Raw genomic sequence first — 18,956 nt, 5'->3', positions numbered from 1 at the left:
GCACAGCATATTTGCTGTCTTCCAGATATACTCTATAGATACTTAAGTATATATATATAATCAACTGTTGGTATGCTGGTTTTTGTTATTTTAGATTTTTATGAGTCAGGGTCTCACTGTGTACTCCAGGCTGGCTTGGACATTGCTGTGTAGATCAAGCTGGTCTGAAGCGTATGATCTTCCTGCTTCAGTATCCCAAGTGCTAGGATTTTAACATGCCCAGCTTTTTGATATTCAGTACTTTGTAAAATATATATTGAATTTTTTTTTTTTTTTTTTTGTCAGTCATGGGGTTTGAACTCTGGTAGGGACTGGGCACTGTTCCTGAGCTTTTTTGCTCAAGGCTAGCACTCAGCCACTTTGAATCATAGCTCTATTTCCAGTTTTCTGGTGGTTAACTGGAGGTAAGACTCTCATGGACTTTTCCTGCCGGGGTTGGCTTTAAACATTGATCCTCAGGTCTCAGCCTCCTCAGCAGCTAGGATTATAGGTGTGAGCCACCAGTGCCCAGCATTTGAACTAATTTTAAAGAGATGTTTTTACAATTTGTGATTCGTCCAGTTGATATTCGAATGACTGCTTTGGTTTATTTGCTGAAAATCTTCTGCAGTGAATTTATTATCTCTAACTATTGACCATTTACGAAGACAAATTATAGTAGCGACTTTATATAGAAGAAAATAGAAAATAAGAAAATTTTGGAAAGCATATTATGAACATTTTTGAAAGTATTCTGTTTATGTCCAATAAGTTGAGGAAGAAAATATTTGTCTTAGATTTAAAGTAAATTATTTTAAAGTTAAGATGCTGTTACTGACATATGCCCTATAATGGGGCTTAGTGGCTACAGTATATATAATTGGCAAATTTTTTATTAGATGTATAGTAAATATCACCAAAAATTCACATGGACACCAAACAGAGCTCATAAATGGACACTTATAATATATAACACTTGTGTAGCAGTCCTGCCTTCTAAACTACAAATACGGTATTTATAGGCCAGTATACTACCTACTTTATAATGGTTATTTATTTTAGTGCTGGGGATGGAAGTTGAGGGCCTTGTGCATGTTAGTCAAGTGATTTGTGACCAGGCCATACTCCCAGCCCTGTGTCTTTTCTTTTTTAAAAACATTCTTCTTGATATCTTTTGCAGTCTACTTTGTTCTGATTATAACTTATCAAAAAATGATGGACAGGAAGAATGAGCCATTGAGTTAGATGACAAATGGCTAATAGAAGCAGATTTTCCTTTATGTTTTTTTTTGGAAACAGTCTTGCTGTGTAACCTGGCTGGATTGTATCCTTTATTCCCTTGACTCAGACCTCTTCTAGTGCTAGGATTATTAGTGTGTATTACTATGTCACTAGCTCCTATGATTATGTATAGGTTTCACCACTAGATACCAGTTCTTATATTTGTAAAATACAGAAAAATGTACCCCAAGGTAAAGTGACTTATATAAAGCCATAAACTTCATTGTTAGTTGTGTTATATTTCCGTGGTACCTTAAATTTTTCAAGGAATTTTGAACCCATTTTCAGTTCCTTATAATGATAATAGAAGATATTATTCCTGTTTGTAGAAGATCTAGAAATTAACAGTAGGCCTTATGACATCTATTAATGTTTCACTGTGATTATAATGTGAAAATTTTACTAATAGAAAAGACATTCTTAAAATCAAGGTTTATCTTAAAGGTTCTGACTGGTGTAGCTCAGCCAGTAGCATTTGGCCAAGGACAACAGTTTTTACCAGTTCATCCACAAAATCCAGGAGCATTTGTACAGAATCCTTCAGGTATGTACTCTTTGAACTTTTTTTTTTTTTCCAAAAGACAAATAATTGCTGGTTTGTTCAATAGCTATGTCACTCTGAAACAAAATTTTGAGATAGCATCTTCAATTTATAGAAATGTAAGCTGGCAGAAATGTTTTGGTTTCTTAGAGTTTATGTTGTTGATGTATATTCATGATGACTAGGTTTATAGCTAATGATGATTAGACTGGGGCATCGTAAAAAAGAGAAGGAATTCTATTGAGCGCAAGCTGGAAGGAGATGCTAGAGGCGGTAAAAATTTGTTAATATAGGATGACGTAAATGACAAACTGCAACAACTTTATTTGATATTTTGAGTGTGAGTGTGTGTGTGTGTTAGTGTTATGATCCAGTAAATATTAAGTGAATACTGGGGCTACTACCTTATAAACAATTCATTCTTAAGTTTTTTATGAGCACACAAGTGGAAGAAATGTGATTTCTTAGCCAAGTCCCCTGATTTTAGTTACTGTAGGATAAGTCATAATGAATAATAAGATTTCAAAACGAATTTTAGTTTTACTATGTGGTAAATCGGAAACATATAAATTACAGTGATTTGTAACACAACCGCAAAATCAAACAAGTTGCTTTAGTTTCTAAGTAATTTACTCACCTAGACAAGGGTAGATCATACCTGTAATCCTAGTTACTCAGGAAGCTGAGATCTGAGGATTGTAGTTTGAAACCAGTTTGAGCCGAAAAGTCTATGATCTCCAATTAACTACTGAAAGTCAGAAGTGGAGCTGTGGCTCAGTGGTAGAGCACCAGCCTTGAGCAAAAAAGCTAAGAGATACAATGCCCAGGTCTTGAGTTCAACTACTTGTAAAAAAAAAAGCTCTTTGTGGAACATGATTTTTAGGACAGTGTTAAGTTACTCACATTATTTTATTATTATATTATTTTTTTTTCGGTTGTGTGGCTTTTTTTTACTCAGATTACTAATTTAGGAAATTTTCCCAAATTGCTGAAGTAATTCAGTAAGTCTTTAGCTTTCTTTTTTTTTTTTTTTTGGTCGGTCATGGGGCTTGAACTCTGGGCTTGGGCGCTGTCCGTGTGCTCTTCAGTTCAAGGTGAGTACTCTACCACTTGAGCCACGGTACCACTTCTGGTTTTCTAGTAGTTTATTGGAGATAAGAGTCTCATGGACTTTCCTGCTGGAGCTGGCTTTGAACCACGATCCTCAGATCTCAGCCTCCTGAGTTAGCTAGGATTACAGGCGTGAGCCACCAGCGCCCGGCCAAGGCTTTAGCTTTCTTTTATGCTTTTGGTTTTTACATTGTGATACAGTGCCCAGGTCTTGTTCAAGTCCAACTACTACTAATAAAAGCTCTTTGAGGAACATGGTTTTTGAGATAGCGTTACGTTACTCACATTACTAATTTGGGAATTTCCCAAAATGTCAGAGGTAATTCAGTAAGTTTTTAGCTCTCTTTTATGCTTTGATTCTTAAATGGTTCTTAAATTGTATCAGCTTGAAATTCATTTAATTAATATGAAATAATTTTGCTACTAATTTAAATTTAATTTTTTTGTTATCTTTTAAGTAGTTGTACAAAGAAGTTCCCATTCTACGAAACCGTACATGAGTACAAAGTGTCTGACAACATTGTCACCCATCTCTTAACTACTACTTTCTAATAGACAAACTACTTTGTGATTTTGTTGTTGTTGTTACTGCAAATAAAAGGTACAGAGGGGCTGGGAAGGTGGCTCAGTGGTAGAGCGCTTGCCTTGCATGCCTGAGGCCATGGGTTCGATTCCTCAGGACCACATAAGCAAAAAGAAAAAAGCCAGAAGTGGCCCTGTGGCTCAAGTGGTAGAGCACTAGCCTTGAGCTGAAGAGCTGAGGGACAGCGCCCAGGTTTATGTGGTACTGTGGAATCGAACCCAGGGCCTCAGGCATGCAAGGCAAGTGTTCTACCACTGAGCCACCTTCTCAGCCCTACAGAAAGGATTTGAGATCTAAAGTTAGGAGAGGTCAGGATTAGAACTTCTACCATTTTACTTGGGTAAGGTATATTTTCCTTGCTGTTCAGTTTCTTTCTATGGAATGAGGAGATTGTAGTGTCAGTATTTGCCTGAATCAAATGAGATAGTGCATAGAAGTACTTTGTAACTTCTGAGTGCTATGTTAACATATTTTCCTTTAGAAACCAGTTTTTCTTGTTAAGTACTGTTGGTTGTATTGGGGTTGGTGGCAGGAGTGTCCCCAGATTTTCTTCTGGCTTTCACAATGTTGGGTTATACATATCATATGAAATCATTTTATTCCCTTGGGTTGGGAGTATTGGATGAGATGTTAGGTTTGTCTTCAAGTTCTACTTGCTCATACAAGAGGTATGAACAATATTCATTGGGCTGCCTTCAGCTTCTCTTAGGTTTCCTTCTCTACCTTGAAAGTGAAAATACCATTCTCCTGTGGTTATACTTTTTCTCATTTATTCATTCAGAAATAAATTGTTAGCCAGGCACCTGTGGCTCACGCCTGTAATCCTAGCTACTCAGGAGGCTGAGATCTGAGGATTGTGGTTCAAAGCCAAACCCAGGCAGGAAAGTCCATTAGACTCTTATCTCCGGTTTGGCTAAAGCAGTAGAACGCTCGCCTTGAGCTGAAGAGCACAGGGACAGTGCCCAAGCCCAGAGTTCAAGCCCCATGACCGACAAAAAAAAAAAAAAAAATTCATTTGAGCATTGTACTAGGAAGAATTTAATAAGGTTGATCCCTCAACTTGCTTTTTAGTGTTTACTATTTGATTTATATTTTGCTTTAAATACTGTACATAGTGCCAGATACCTCAGTGCCTGAAAAATATTAACTCATTTAGGTAGAACTAAGATCTTTACAGGCAGGGGGATATTGAGGCACAGCTTGGCAACTTGAACATGTTTCAGTTACAAAGAGATAGCTGGCACGGTAGTCATGTACCTGAGTTCTAATGGGAGTGTAAATATTAGGCTAATGGGTAAAGTACTATTGTAATTAGTTATTGAGCTTGATTTATTCTTTCATGAATTCAGATATTAGCCTACACTGTATAAGATCTGTGATAAGCAAAAAGACTGTATAAAAATGCTTGAGGGTAGGGATTATGCATATTGGGGATACAAATTAAATTTCTATCCTAAAAGGAATATTTAGTGGTTCATAATTTTTCCTCTAAGGTATAGTATCTGTATAATAGTGATTAAAAATATTTTTATTTATTTTTTGGCAGTAGGATCTTAATCCAGGGCCTTGTGCATACTTGGCAAGCTCTTTTAACCACTGAGTTACCAATCCAGCTTGCTTTTACAATTGACACAATTATTAGAAAGAATACTCCTTCACAAAATACAGTATTAGATTGAGTTAACAGAAGAGATTGTTGTCTCTTTTATTCAGATAATTGAATCTTCAGTCAATCTGACACATTAGCAATAGTTTAAGCTGCTGTGCAAGGGCACTTGTACTTAGCACAGGTTGTAGGTGTAGGTGTACTCTTAAATGGCATGGCTCTTGCCATCAGTTCCATTAGATTTCATGTCAGGAGCTGTGGGTCAATATTTCTATTTGGGTTTGGTCTTTTCTAGCTTCTTTTCCTCCTACAAATCTGTAGAAATTATACTGCTTTATCCGGACAAAACTACTTTTTCCAAGTTAGTTAGAATATGAAGACTAAAGAATTACAAAGGTGGAAAGTTCCACCTAAGTGTGGTGTGCTACATTACATAAAAGGGAGGATGAGGCTTTTTGTCCTCTGTATTCTCCTTTTGTGTGTCATGGGATTATTCGACAAAAGGGGACAATGCTGGCATTTTTTCTGTTTAGATAATAAACAGCTAAAGTATTTCTTCCTGTGTTTTTTCAAATGGTGATCTGTCAGTGTAAATGAAAACTAAGCCTTTGAAATAAACACATCATTAATAAGATTTTATCAAATTTATTGTTGAATTTTGAAAATGCTTTGTATAATCTAAGTTCTTTCAACAATGTTAATCCTTTTTTTTAAGGAGCTCTTCCTAAAGCATATCCTGATAATCATCTCAGTCAGGTGGATGTAAATGAATTGTTTTCAAAACTGCTAAAAACAGGAATTCTCAAATTGTCCCAGCCTGATTCAGCTACAACACGTAAGTATGGCTTTATCCTTCATGTATATCAAGTTTTATAAAGTTAGAGATGCATTATATAAGTTAGGATACAAGTTCTTATTGTAACTAAATTTTTAGGTATAATTTTCTTTTCTTTTTTTTTTTTTGTGTGCCTATATTGGGCTTGAACTCAGAGCCTTGCACATTTGCTTGCTCACAACAGGCACTTTACCATTTGGAGCCAGGCCTCTCATCCATCTTTTTTGCTGGTAATTAGAAATAATGCTGTGGTCATTTCTGTTTGGACTAGCTTTGAACCTAGATCCTTAGTCTCACAAGTAGGTCACCAGTGCCTGGCCTAAATTTTCTCTTTCATTATAAAATAGAATTTTACTGTTATTATTAAGGTGTTTTACAGAGGGGTTAACATTTCAGGTAATGTGTACATTTGGACAATATCACCTGTTTTTTGAAAAATAAAACACATGGTTTATAGTGAAATTATTTTGAGTTCCATAGACATTTGTATCAGTTAATTAGCATTGCTGCAAATGTTGTTTAGTAATTATGTAGTGATTATTCTATGTGGTCCTTTTATGAAAATAATTTGTATATTGAGAAAATAATGTTAAGGTACTGTTAGAGTTCTGTAATCAGTAAATTTCAGATCAGAAGCACTGAATAGTAGTGTAATACTTGGAAGATAATATCGGAAAATCTTGTCTCTTTGTTTTTAATTGCAGAGGTAAATGAAGTTGCTGCTCAGCCTCCCGCTGAAGAGGAGGAAGATCAAAATGAAGATCAAGATGTTCCAGATCTTACTAATTTTACAATTGAAGAATTGAAACAGTATGTAGTCTTAATTTTCATAATAGTAGGCACAATTACTATTAGTACTATTTCATCTTGTTCTTTTACTGTTCTGAAATTTAGGAAACTTTCTGTCTTTCCTGAATATGGTATATATATTTATATGTACTCTATACATTTTGTGTCTCTCTCCATATAGGATATGTGTATTTTGTGCCAGTCATGGGGCTTGAACTCTCATGGGGTCTGTCTCTGAGGTTTTTTGCTTGTTGGTTTGTTTGTTTTTTGACTCAAGGCTAGCTCTCTACCACTAGAGCCACAGCTCCACTTTTTCTGTTTTTTTGTGGTTAATTCTAGGTAAGAGTAGTATGGCCTTTCCTGCATGGGCTGATTTCAAACTGCTATCTTAAGATCTCAGCCTCTTTAGTAGCTTGGTTATAGGTGTTAAACAAGCCTCCAATGCACAACATATGTATTCTTTAAATATGTATGTTGCATAAGTGCATATGCCCTCTACATTTCCATTTTTCTGTCTGGTTGGTGGAGATACAGGGAGTGTATTTAAAAACTGATGCTCTTGGGCTAGGAAGGTGGCTCAGTGGTAGAACGCTTGCCTTGCATGCTTGAGGCCCTGGGTTCCATTCCTTAGCACCACATAAGCAGAAAAAAAAAGCCAGAAGTGGTGCTGTGGCTCAAGTGGTAGAGCACTCGCCTTGAGCTGAAGCGCTGAGGGACAGCACCCAGGCCCAGAGTTCAGGCCCCATGACTGGACCCCCCCAAAAAAAACAAACAAAAAAAACGCATGCTCTTATACTTTTGGAGTTTAGAAAATGTATTTTGGTAGTCCAGCATTTTAAATGGATTGAGAAGTCTTGTTTTCCTAAGTATGCTATATATCTACCTCAAACTGTTCTTGAACTACTTTGTAGTTCAGTCTGATCTATAGTTACCTCAGTCTTCTACATGCTGGAATTATAGGACTGTTAGGTGAAATGTTCAGATTTTTTTTTTCTTGGTCCTGGGGCTTCAAACTGAGATCCTCAAATCTCAGTCTCCTGAGTAGCTAGGATTACAGGTGTGAGCCACAAGTGCCAGGCTCAAATTAGACAAACAGGGAGATTTTTTTTTTTTAATTGATCAGTTGTGGGTCTTGGGTACTGGTTCTGAGCTTTTTTTTTGGTTGAGGTTAGAGTTCTACTACTTGAGCTACAGCCCCACTTCTGGGTTTTTTTGGTAGTTAATTGGAAATACTAGTCTTAGGGACTTTCATGCCTGGGCTGTCTTGAACAACCATCCTAAAATCTCAGCCTCCTGAGTAGCTAGAATTACAGGCATGAGCTACTGACCCCCTGGCTGTTCAGAATTTAAAAAAAAAAAAAAGTAATGGTCATTTTGGAAGCTTAGAAAATACAAATAAGTTAATCCTCAATGTCTGCTGGTTTCCCTTGTGGGTGGAAGTATTTTAAAATTGCATTGGTCTGCTGAGTAAAGCCTTTTTTGTGATTATCTCCTAAATAATACAGTATAACAACTGTTTACATAGTATTAACATATTACATCTATAATCTACAGATAGGATTTATGTGAGTAAATACTTATGTGTATAATCCATATGCAAATATGACATGTGCCTTAAGAGACTTTTGAACATCAGTAGATTCTAGCATCCACAGGGTGCCCTAGAACTCCTTCTGTAGAACTATTAACATTTAGTGTATATCTTAAGTAATTTCCTATTGATGATTGCTTATATTACTTATAAAAACCTAGCCAGGTGTTGGTGGCTCTTGCCTGTAATCCTAGCTACTCAGCAGGCTGAGATCTGAGTTCAAAGCCAGTCCTTTTTCTAGCAGGAAAGCCCCTGGGACTCTCATTTTTGTCCATCATGGGGCTTGAACTCAGGGCCTGGGTGCTGCCACTGGGCTTTTTTCCTCAAGGCTAGTGCTGTATCACTTTGAGCCACAGCTCAACTGTCAGTTTTTGAGAGGTTAATTGGAGATAAGTCTCATGAAGACTTTACTGCTCAGATCTCAGCCTCCTGAGTAGCAAGGATTACAGGTTTGAGCCTCCTGTGCCCAGCCCCTGGGACTCTTTATCTTCAGTCCACCGCCAAAATAAATAAATAAATAAATAACAAGTCCAGCACTATCCTTGAGCAAAAAAGTTCAGGGATAGTACCTAGGACCAACACCAAAATAAAACAAAAAACTTTTACTGTTGTTCTATAGTATATGGATTCATGGTATTTTTGAGTATTTTATAAAACATAAAACAGCTCACAGATTCTACTATTATGATTTTCTTATAGGTAAGTCCTCATAATAAAAATGGTTTCTTAGAGGCAACTTTTCTCCTCATACTCATTGAACTATTTTTCCTGACATGTAGTTTTTCAGATATGTTTTAATTTTTTGCTTCATGTTTAGACTTTCTTTTATTTGGTTTCATTCTTTTTTTTCTTCTTCTTCTTTGATGGTCTTGGGATTGACCTCAAGGCCTGGGTGCTGTCTCTGAGCCTCTCTGTGCTCAAGGCTAGTGCTCTATCACTTGAGCCACCACACCACTTCTGAATTTTTCTGAGTAATTTATTGGAGATAAAGAGAATCACAGACTTTTCTACCTGGGCTGGCTTCAAACTGTGATCCTCAGATCTCAGCCTCCTGAGTAGCTAGGATTATAGGCATGAACCACTGGTTACACAGAGTGGTTACCATTTCATAAGTCAGATATTGAATGCATATCTTTTCTGACAGTGTCATCCCTTTCTTCATTCTCTCCTAGATTTTCCTCTCCTTGGCTTTCTGCTATGTACAGGCTGGCATTTAAGTGATCCTCCTACCTCAGCCTCCCAAGTGTACCTCTCAGTGGTATACATCTAGAACTATAGGTGTGCACCACTTTGCCTAACTAGCTAGCTTATATTTTTCATGAAATCAGTATTATGACTGTTTGTTTGTGGAACACACACTGTGCTAATGAATTGCCTTTGTCATTATTTTAATAACTGCCCAATTAATCATACCTATTTCTTTTTTTTTTTTTTGTTGGTCGTGGGGCTTGAACTCAGGGCTTGGGCGCTATCCCTCAGCTCTTCAGCTCAAGGCGAGCGCTCTTGAGCCACAGCCCCACTAATCATACCTATTTCTTAAGTAGGGAACCCAGAATTTTAAAAATGAGTTATTGCCAACCAGTTACCCCATTTTTTTTTTTTTTTGTGCCAGTCCTGGTGATTGGCCTCAGGGCTTGGGAGCAGCTCCTGAGCCTTTTTCCTCAAGGCTAGTGTTCTACCACTTGAATTACAGTTCTATTTCCTGGTTTTTTAGTAGTTACTTGAAGATACAAGTTTGTTTAACAGCTAAATTAGAACTTCAAAGATTTAGAGAGGTGAAATCTGTTCTGCCACGTCTATCTTGACATTAATTCTAAGCTTGTCTTTTGCTGTTGTCTTGTTAGCTGGCATAAGATATTCCAGTTTTAGCCAAAAGGAGATATACACCTCATATATGCCTACCACTAAGTAAAAGAAGGTTAATGACATATAATACATGTGTCAATATTCATGTTTGGTTATTGTTTCAGTCAGCTTTTCTTTTACTCTTTTGAAAAGATGGAAAAATGGTAAGGTTTTTTTTTTTAAGTCACTAATTTTATCCAAACTAAAATTAATTTTTTTTCAAAATAGACGTTATGACAGTGTTATAAATCGACTGTACACTGGTATTCAGTGTTACTCTTGTGGAATGAGGTTTACAACTTCACAGACAGATGTATATGCAGATCACTTGGACTGGCATTATCGGCAAAATAGAACTGAGAAAGATGTTAGCAGAAAAGTCACTCACAGACGTTGGTACTACAGTTTAACAGTAAGTAATCCATGTGCATCTGAATAAACTTGTGGATTTCATTTATATTACTCTTTGAAATAATTTAAATAATTGCTGAGAGCAAATGAGTTTTGTGAACAAAATTTGATACCTAGATTATAAACAGTTTGAAAACCATTTTGAGAAGTGTTTTTGTTGAAATTAGAATACTATACAAACTTGACCTAACTTAAAAACTGTAAGGTGACTGATTTTTTTTTTTTACACTGGTAAAAAGTTTGAAATTTATCTTAAAGTCTAGAGTTTAGTGGAAAATTAATGTTGAGATGTTTTTGCTTTATTAGTAGTACTGGGGTTTGAACTTCATGGCTTCCTGCTTGCTAATAAGCAGGTACATACTTGTAAGCCCAGCAGTTAAGATTTTAAAACTAGTTGGGCGCTGGTGGCTCACACATGTAATCCTAGATACTGAGGAGGGTGAGATCTGAGGATTACACTTTAAAGCCAGCTTGGACAGGAAAGTCCGTGAGACTTATCTCCAACAGACCACCAGAAAACCCGTGGTGCTGTGGCTCAAGTGGTAGAGCACTTGCCTTGAGCTGAAGAGCTGAGGGACAGTGCCCAGGCTGAGTTCAAGCCCTATAACCAACATAAAAAAAAAAAATTTTAAAAACTGTTTATCAATAAGTTCCTACAACTTCTTTCTATGGGTTATAGGGCTCAGAGAAAGTATAATATTAAACAATCTACAAGTATATTGTAGAACAATATGTATCCTTTTCAAGTGGCATTACGTTGAAGCAGTAAAAGTACAGAAACAAAACTATTCTCAAAATCAATTACTTTTAAGGACTGGATAGAATTTGAGGAAATAGCTGACCTGGAAGAACGTGCAAAGAGTCAGTTTTTTGAAAAGGTGCATGAAGAAGTTGTGCTTAAAACTCAGGAGGCTGCTAAAGAAAAGGAGTTCCAAAGTGTACCTGCTGGGCCAGCTGGAGCAGTTGAGGTAAGAGAACTGGTTTTCATCCTCTGTAGATATGATAAGTATATACTTTATGTCCCCTAAATGATCTTAAAGATTCTTTTTGGTAATCTCTATCCTTCAGTTTTACATATATGATCTTGGCTTTGTTTCATAATCACTGTGTTTAGATAGTATCAGTGTCCAGCAGTAGTGAGATGTTAAATTACTATTGCCTGGAATGTTGGTGGAATCCTTAAAATGATCTGTCATATATTGGACACTGTTTAAGTTTTGAGGGTTCTTAAATTTTGAACCTAACATGTTTTTATATTTTTATTTTAATGTGTTTAAGCGTTCTGTCAATTTCATTTTACATATGATTGTTTTCTATTTTAGAGTTGTGAAATCTGTCAAGAACAATTTGAACAGTACTGGGATGAAGAGGAGGAGGAGTGGCACTTAAAAAATGCTATTAGAGTAGATGGAAAGGTAATTTTCAGATTTTTATAAGAGACATATTTTGGTTGGGGGGTTAGCTGACCATTTTGAGTCAAGGCTCATCATTTATTGACTAAAAAAATACTGGACTGTAGAGTTTAGAGAGATGTTAGTAGTCATCTGGTTTTATACTTAACCTTGTAAAAGCAGGCTGCAAAGTAGGTTAATGCTAGATTCACAAGTAAGTGTTCTTAATCTAGTTCTTTTTTTGCCTAATCATATTATTCTTATATTTCATCAGTAAAGAAATTTTTTATGAGCTGGGTGTTGGTGGCTCATGCCTATAATCCTAGCTACTCAGTAGGCTGATATCTGAGGATCATAGTTTGAAGCCAGTGTGGGCAAACAAGTCCCTGAGACTCTTTACCTCCAATAAACTACTTAGAAAAAGCTGGAAGTGTGCTCAAGTGGTAGAGCACTAGCCTTGAGCATAAAGGGGCCCAGGGACAGCTCTACTGAAAATCACAAAGGAACTTTAGAGAACTCAGTGTTTCAAACTCATTACAAGGACAGTTTTAGTTACATCCATTTTTGTGACCAGTTTTCCCAAAGATGGCCATTTTCTTGGTTTGAATTGTGAAGAAAACATTTCAGAGTAGCCTATTAATGAATGTGCATATGAACAACTTTTTCTTTTTTCTTCAGATTTATCATCCATCATGTTATGAAGATTATCAAAATGTAAGTTCTTTTTGGTTACTGTGTTTGTTCTCATTTACCTTAATAAATCTTACTTGTCAGTTATTTTTTGTATTGGAGCAATATTGTTTCAATATATTTAAATATATTTTTGTATTTTGACACACTAGGCTGTTACTGAATATTGGCATTAGGCATATATAAATATATTACCTTCCATAATACACAACTAAATTTTGAATTAAAGTCATTCCTTGCTTTCTATTCACACGAATCTTGACATTTATTTGTAATAGACCGTTAGGCCCAAAGAAATGGGGTAAACTAAAGATGAGAAGGATATTGATGGGTGTATAGGCTTCCAGGGATGTGGCATTTTTTAAAATCTTTTCTTTTTACATGCTCCATTTAGCCATGTAATTTTGAATTTTTCTTTAGTGATCACATTTAAGGCTGGTCTTAAAACTGGCAGTTTTTGTTGGGCATTGGTGGCTGACACCTGTAATCCAAAGCTACTCAGGAGGCTGAGATCTAAGTATTGTGGTTCAAAGCCAGCCTGGACAGGAAAATCTGTGATGCTCTTATCTCCAGTTAACTACCAAAAAGTAAAAGCAAGTGTAGCTGTGTGGCTCAAGTGATAGACTAGTAGCCTTTAACAGAAAAGGTCAGGGAAGGAGCCTAGGTTCCAAGTTCAAGTCCCACAACCAGCAAGTGGGAGAAAAATAATCACATTTTTGTATTTGTAGCTCCTGATTTTTAAACTGGATAGAGGAATCTATTGATTGACAAAGAATGCTTTTGAAATAGTAGTTTGGGAGATATATTTAGGTCATGCTAGTTTCAAATATTATTCAGAATATTCAGATATTCTTCAGAATATTCTTTGAATATTTGAAATTGGGATAGTCATTAAAACCTTAGAATATCCTGTGTTATTTATATAGGAGTTAAATACAGAAGCCTGTCCAGTCCATTTTTGGCTGTGTATCTTTTGACAGTTCTATTACTTGAGCCATGAATACAAACTCTTTTTGATGTGGGATATCTTTCACATCGAATCTTGGGTTAAAAAAAAAAATCTAGGGTTGGGAAGGTGGCTCAGTGGTAGAGCGCTTGCCTTGCATGCATGAGGCCCTGGGTTTGATTCCTCAGCACCACATAAGCAAAAAGAAAAAAGCTGGAAGTGGCGCTGTGGCTCAAGTGGTAGAGCACTAGCCTTGATCTGAAGAGCTGAGGGACAGTGACCAGGCCCAGAGTTCAAGCCCCACAACCGGATCCCCCCTTCTCCCCCCCCCAAAAAAAAAAATCTAGTTTTGCCCTAATTTTGTTTGGGCTAGCATATCTTATCTGGGATTACAGGTATAAGCCACCGTTGAGTGTCAACAGCTCTGCTGTTATGCAGTTACTTTTAGATACTGGGACTTAAACTCAGGGATTTTTGTACTTTCTACTAATCCCAGTTTTGAATGTTCAGTGTGTACTTTACTAGCTTGCTGCCTTTGTGGCATATCTGTGTGGGAAAGTGATTTGGTATGTTTTCCTTGGACCATACAAAGGTCTTAAAAAGCTGTATCGTTTAAAAATAATCTTGAACTTCCATCAGAACTTATAGGGCTTTTCATTTTGTAGACATCTTCATTTGATTGTACACCATCTCCCAGCAAGACACCAGTTGAAAACCCTTTGAACATTATGTTGAACATTGTCAAAAACGAATTGCAGGAACCCTGTGAAAGTCCCAAAGTTAAGGAAGAACGAATTGATACCCCACCAGCTTGTACCGAGGAAAGTGTAACATCAGCCACTGAAATTAAGACAGAAAATGATACAGTTGAGTCAGTTTAAATAAAATGAGAAAGGTATGTTTTTCTTAAAAAAAAAAAAAAAGAAAAAAGAAAAAAAGCTGCTGTTGGATCTAGGTGAAGAATTTTTTAATGTATATATAGACATATATCTATATAAATTGCCTAGCTGAGGCAGGGCCTTCAGCTATCATTTGGTTAATAAATACATTTTAGTATTTGCATTTCCTACTGCCTGCACAGATTCAGGTGCTTGTTGTGTGAAAGTTCTGTAGATGTGTGCAAATTTAACAAAATGAAATTGTATGTGTAAAAATGTACGATTTTCACTTGTGAAACTGTAAATTATAAATAAAAATATTTTTGCTATCCATGGAGTGTAATATTTATGCACACCATCAAATATAGTGTTTCTGTGCTTTTTATTGGGCAAAATGGAACTAAGATTTTTTTTCCTGATAGCGTCCCATAATTAAAGGTGGAAGTTTCATCCTTCAAAAGGGGACTGTGAGAGCATTTCAGGGCTTTTCTCAAATAGAAAAGCCAGATTTGAAAGATTTATAAAATAGGATATACACACATGTATCTCCATATGGTTCTCTGTAGACACCGTTCAGATGTCCGTTTTTGGAAAGCGTCTAATGAAGCAGCTTTCATTCTTGAGATTGGACACTGATATCAAGCGATTAACATGAGTACTGAAGATGATTTTTTTTAGAAGCTATTTTCAAATTGTCAGAACAATTTAATGCAGATGAACATATTTCTATTTTAAATTACAGGGAAACTGTGTTCATTGAAACTTGGTTAACCTTTTTCTTTTGTTGGCTTTGATTGAATTAGATGGATACCATGAGCTGTTAATATTCATACATGTAATAAATAGAATAATGAAGAAACCTCTGGTTTGTATTTATTTGAGTGACTTTGTCTTGAGTGACTTTTGTCTTTTACCTGTTACTAAAACGAGTATGGAACCTAATATCTGCTATTTAAGAGGTAGGCACTTAAAATACTGAGTCTTCATTTTTTGCACTTACTATGTGGTACGCAACGGCAGACTTTCTATATGGTTTCTTTGGCCCTTATGTTTAAGGCTGTATGGTAGACTGCCAGGTGCCTGTGGCTCACGCCTGTAATCCTAGCTACTCAGGAGGCTGAGATCTGAGGATCACAGTTCAAAGCCAACCCAGGCAGGAAAGTCCATGAGATTCTTACCTCCACTAAACCATCAGAAGAACGGAAGTAGCACTGTGGCTCAAGCGGTAGAGCACTCACCTTGAGCTGAGAGCTGAAGGACAGTGCCCCAGGCCAAGTTCAGACCCCATTACTGACCCTACCCCCCCCCCCCCCCCAAAAAAAAATGACACCAACTTTAAAGATTCAAAAGTACAAGCATGAGCCGGGTGCTGGTGGCTCATGCCTGTAATCCTAGCTACTCAGAAGGCTGAGATTATGGTTCGAAGCCAGCCTAGGCAGACAAAATCAGACAAAAAGCTGGAAGTGGAGTTGTGGCTCAAGTGGTAGAATGCTAGCCCCCACACACAATATAAAAATTAGGTGGGACAAGGAAGACTTGAGAGTGCTAATAGCTTTGGATGAAACCAAGTAGTATATATTGATAGGATATTTTTGAAGAGTTAATGTATTACACTGATGATAGGACAGTCACTGGATAGTTTAAACAGAAATGACACCCTATAACAGCAATTAAATGTAGAAATCAAAAGTCCTTTAAACTTGAACATTATCAATATAACAGCAAAACTATTGAGAGAATTGCTTGGGGGGGGTCGTCTATTGAAAGTGCAAGCAAAATTTCCTGCTGTACATATTCTGAGCCTACCTATAGCTTTCTACAAATGCTTAAAGGTACAAGATGTTAGGAAGGCAACATTTAAGCAAAGTGTATTAACTACCTATAATCAGGGCCAAGAGTGGATCTCTGGGAACAAATAGGTGGGTGAGATGAAAAAAGTAAAATAGGAAAACTATGGGGAAAAAAGGTTAAGGGAAGAGTAGTCACACAAATCATATAAAAAATGGTAAGTACTGGGTGCCGGGTGGCTCACGCCTGTAATCCTAGCTACTCAAGAGGCTGAGATCTGAGGATCCTGCTTTGATGCCAGCTTGGGCAGGAAAAGTCCGTGAGACTTTTTTTTGGTCGGTCGTGGGGCTTGAACTCTGGGCTTGGGCATTGTCCCTGCGCTCTTTTCTTTAGCTCAAGGGGAGCCCTCTACCACTTGAGCCATAGCGCCACTTTAAGTTTTCTAGTGGTTTATTGGAGATAAGAGACTCATGGACTTTCTTGCCTGGGCTGGCTTTGAACCTCGATCCTCAGATCTAAGCCTCCTGAATAGTTAGGATTACAGGCGTGAGCCACCAGTGCCTGGCTCCACAAGTCTTATCTCCAAAAAACCATTCAGAAAACCAGAAGAGGTGCAGAGCTCAAGTGGTAGAGCGCTAGCTTTGAGCTGAAGAGCTGACGGACAGCGTTCAGGCCCAGAGTTCAAGCCCCATGACTGACAAAATAAAAAATGGTAAGATTGGGCAGTATTTCTTGCTAATGTATGAACAACAGAGTATGTGCTAATGCCATGCACAATAGGTGGTGTAAATGGAAGATAATGAAATATTCTTAGGAAGTTCAACCAAGATAGTAAACATGTGAAGTGGGCTGGAAGAGCTGATGGATGAGATCAGCTTTGGAATGGAGGCAGAGTTAAAGGAAGTGCTTTGCTTCAACTGGCCACTTATTTCCACTTAGAAATGAAAGTTTAATTCCTATTTTCTCTTTGACATGGGAGGCCAATATGATAGTGATGTAGAACTGCCCTAAATTTATTTGTTCAGAAAATTACAGTGAGTTTTTAAGATTCTCCATCTCTACAGTCTTCTAGTTGATTCTCAGTTGAACACCTCATATTTAAAAAGCTCCAAAAAAGCTGTTAGTTTATACCCCCTACCCTAACTCCTCAGGACGCTGAGATCTGGACTGCAGTTCAAAGCCAGGCCAGGGAAGACCATGAGACTTTGGCCTTGAGCAAAGGAACTGAGGGATAGCACCCAGGCCATGACTTCAAGCCCCATGATGACACACACACACACACACACACACACACACACGCGCGCGCGCACGCACGCACGCACGCACGCACGCACGCAGGCACCCAGGCCATGACTTCAAGCCCCATGACGACACACGCACGCACGCAGGCCATGACACACACACACACACACACACACACACACACACACACACACACACACACACACACACACACACACACACACACACACACACACACACACACACACACACACACACACACACACACACACACCCTGAGGGATAGCACCCAGGCCATGACTTCAAGCCCCATGACGACACACACACACACACACACACACGCCTAAAAACAACAAATTTGATTCTAATGAACAGCCAGATACAGTAGCTAATGTAGAAAGTAAAAGATGTAGACTTCAAACATGGAGCTAGTAATCTAGTCTGCAAAGTGTACCAAGGAAAGCTAAACGAAAATTCAAGAGAAGATGGAATATCTTTTGAATTATTGAGCATACAATATCTAACCAATCTCTAACCTGAAAAGTATAGAGACTGATGACTTGGCTTTAGAATAATTTTTCAACTTAAAACTTCCTAGCTTTGTCATGGGAGGAGGAAGGGATAATGGGTGGGGATGTTATTATCAAAAGTATTATTATATACACATGAAATAGAACAATGAAGCCCATTAAAAATCCTAAAAAGAAAATACAGCAGAGGGGTTGAGTATGTTCGAAGCACATATGCATATATGAGAATACCACAATGAAATTTTTTTTTAACAATGTATGACAATAAGAAACTTTCTAGCTGGGAACCAGTGGCTCACGCCTATAATCCTAGCTACTCAGGAGGCTGAGATCTGAAAATTCTGGTTCGAAGTCAGCCAGGCAGGAAAGTTCATGAAACACTTATCTCCAATTAACCACCAGAAAACTGGAAGTGCTATGGCTCAAGTGGTAGAGTGCTGACCTTGAGCTGAAGAGCTCAGGGACAGTGCCCAGGCCGAGTTCAAGCTCCATGCCCAACCAAAAAAAACCCCAAAAACTTTCTACTTTGATGTTTTGGAAAAGACAAAATAATCTCTTAGCCCGGTGCTGGTGGCTCACGCCGTAGTCCTACGTACTTAGAAGGCTGAGATCTGAGGATCACAATTCAAAACCATCATGGGCAGGAAAGTAAGACTCATCTCCAATTAACCACTAGAAAATTTGAAGTGGTGCTGTGGCTCAAGTGGTAGAGTTGTAGCCTTGAGCTGAAGAGCTCAGTGACAGCACTGAGGCCAGTTCAAGTCCTACAACCAACAACAACAAAAAAAACCAAAACTCAATTCTGGTAAATATAAAGCTTTGTGGAGAAATAACAACATAATGGAATTTTAATTCTCATGTAATAATGAGTTTTTTATATATATTTATTCTAATTATGTGTTTTGGCTGACTAGCCATAA

General features: G+C 37.5%; 1 protein-coding gene across 3 annotated transcripts in view; it reads left to right on the top strand.

Annotated features, from left to right (window-relative positions):
- The window catches only part of Pcf11 (PCF11 cleavage and polyadenylation factor subunit), a 29,871-nt gene extending 14,542 nt beyond the window's left edge, over nucleotides 1-15,329 (top strand). For all 3 annotated transcript variants that reach the window (XM_070034895.1, XM_070034896.1, XM_070034894.1), the window contains exons 9-16: nucleotides 1,705-1,804; nucleotides 5,816-5,935; nucleotides 6,640-6,745; nucleotides 10,389-10,572; nucleotides 11,384-11,539; nucleotides 11,894-11,986; nucleotides 12,641-12,676; nucleotides 14,264-15,329. In XM_070034895.1, coding sequence (XP_069890996.1) covers nucleotides 1,705-1,804; nucleotides 5,816-5,935; nucleotides 6,640-6,745; nucleotides 10,389-10,572; nucleotides 11,384-11,539; nucleotides 11,894-11,986; nucleotides 12,641-12,676; nucleotides 14,264-14,479 — 1,011 coding nt within the window. In that variant the 3' untranslated portion in view covers nucleotides 14,480-15,329. The remainder of the gene's footprint in view (nucleotides 1-1,704; nucleotides 1,805-5,815; nucleotides 5,936-6,639; nucleotides 6,746-10,388; nucleotides 10,573-11,383; nucleotides 11,540-11,893; nucleotides 11,987-12,640; nucleotides 12,677-14,263) is intronic.
- The last annotated feature ends 3,627 nt before the right edge of the window (nucleotides 15,330-18,956 follow it).

The sequence above is a fragment of the Dipodomys merriami genome, unplaced genomic scaffold, assembly GCF_024711535.1.
Source record: "Dipodomys merriami isolate MVZ:Mamm:240054 unplaced genomic scaffold, mDipMer1.0.p SCAF_25, whole genome shotgun sequence".
NCBI classification, from domain to species: Eukaryota; Metazoa; Chordata; class Mammalia; order Rodentia; family Heteromyidae; genus Dipodomys; species Dipodomys merriami.
The sequence above is the reverse complement of the archived record's forward strand: the minus strand, read 5'-3'. Positions and strand labels throughout refer to the sequence as shown.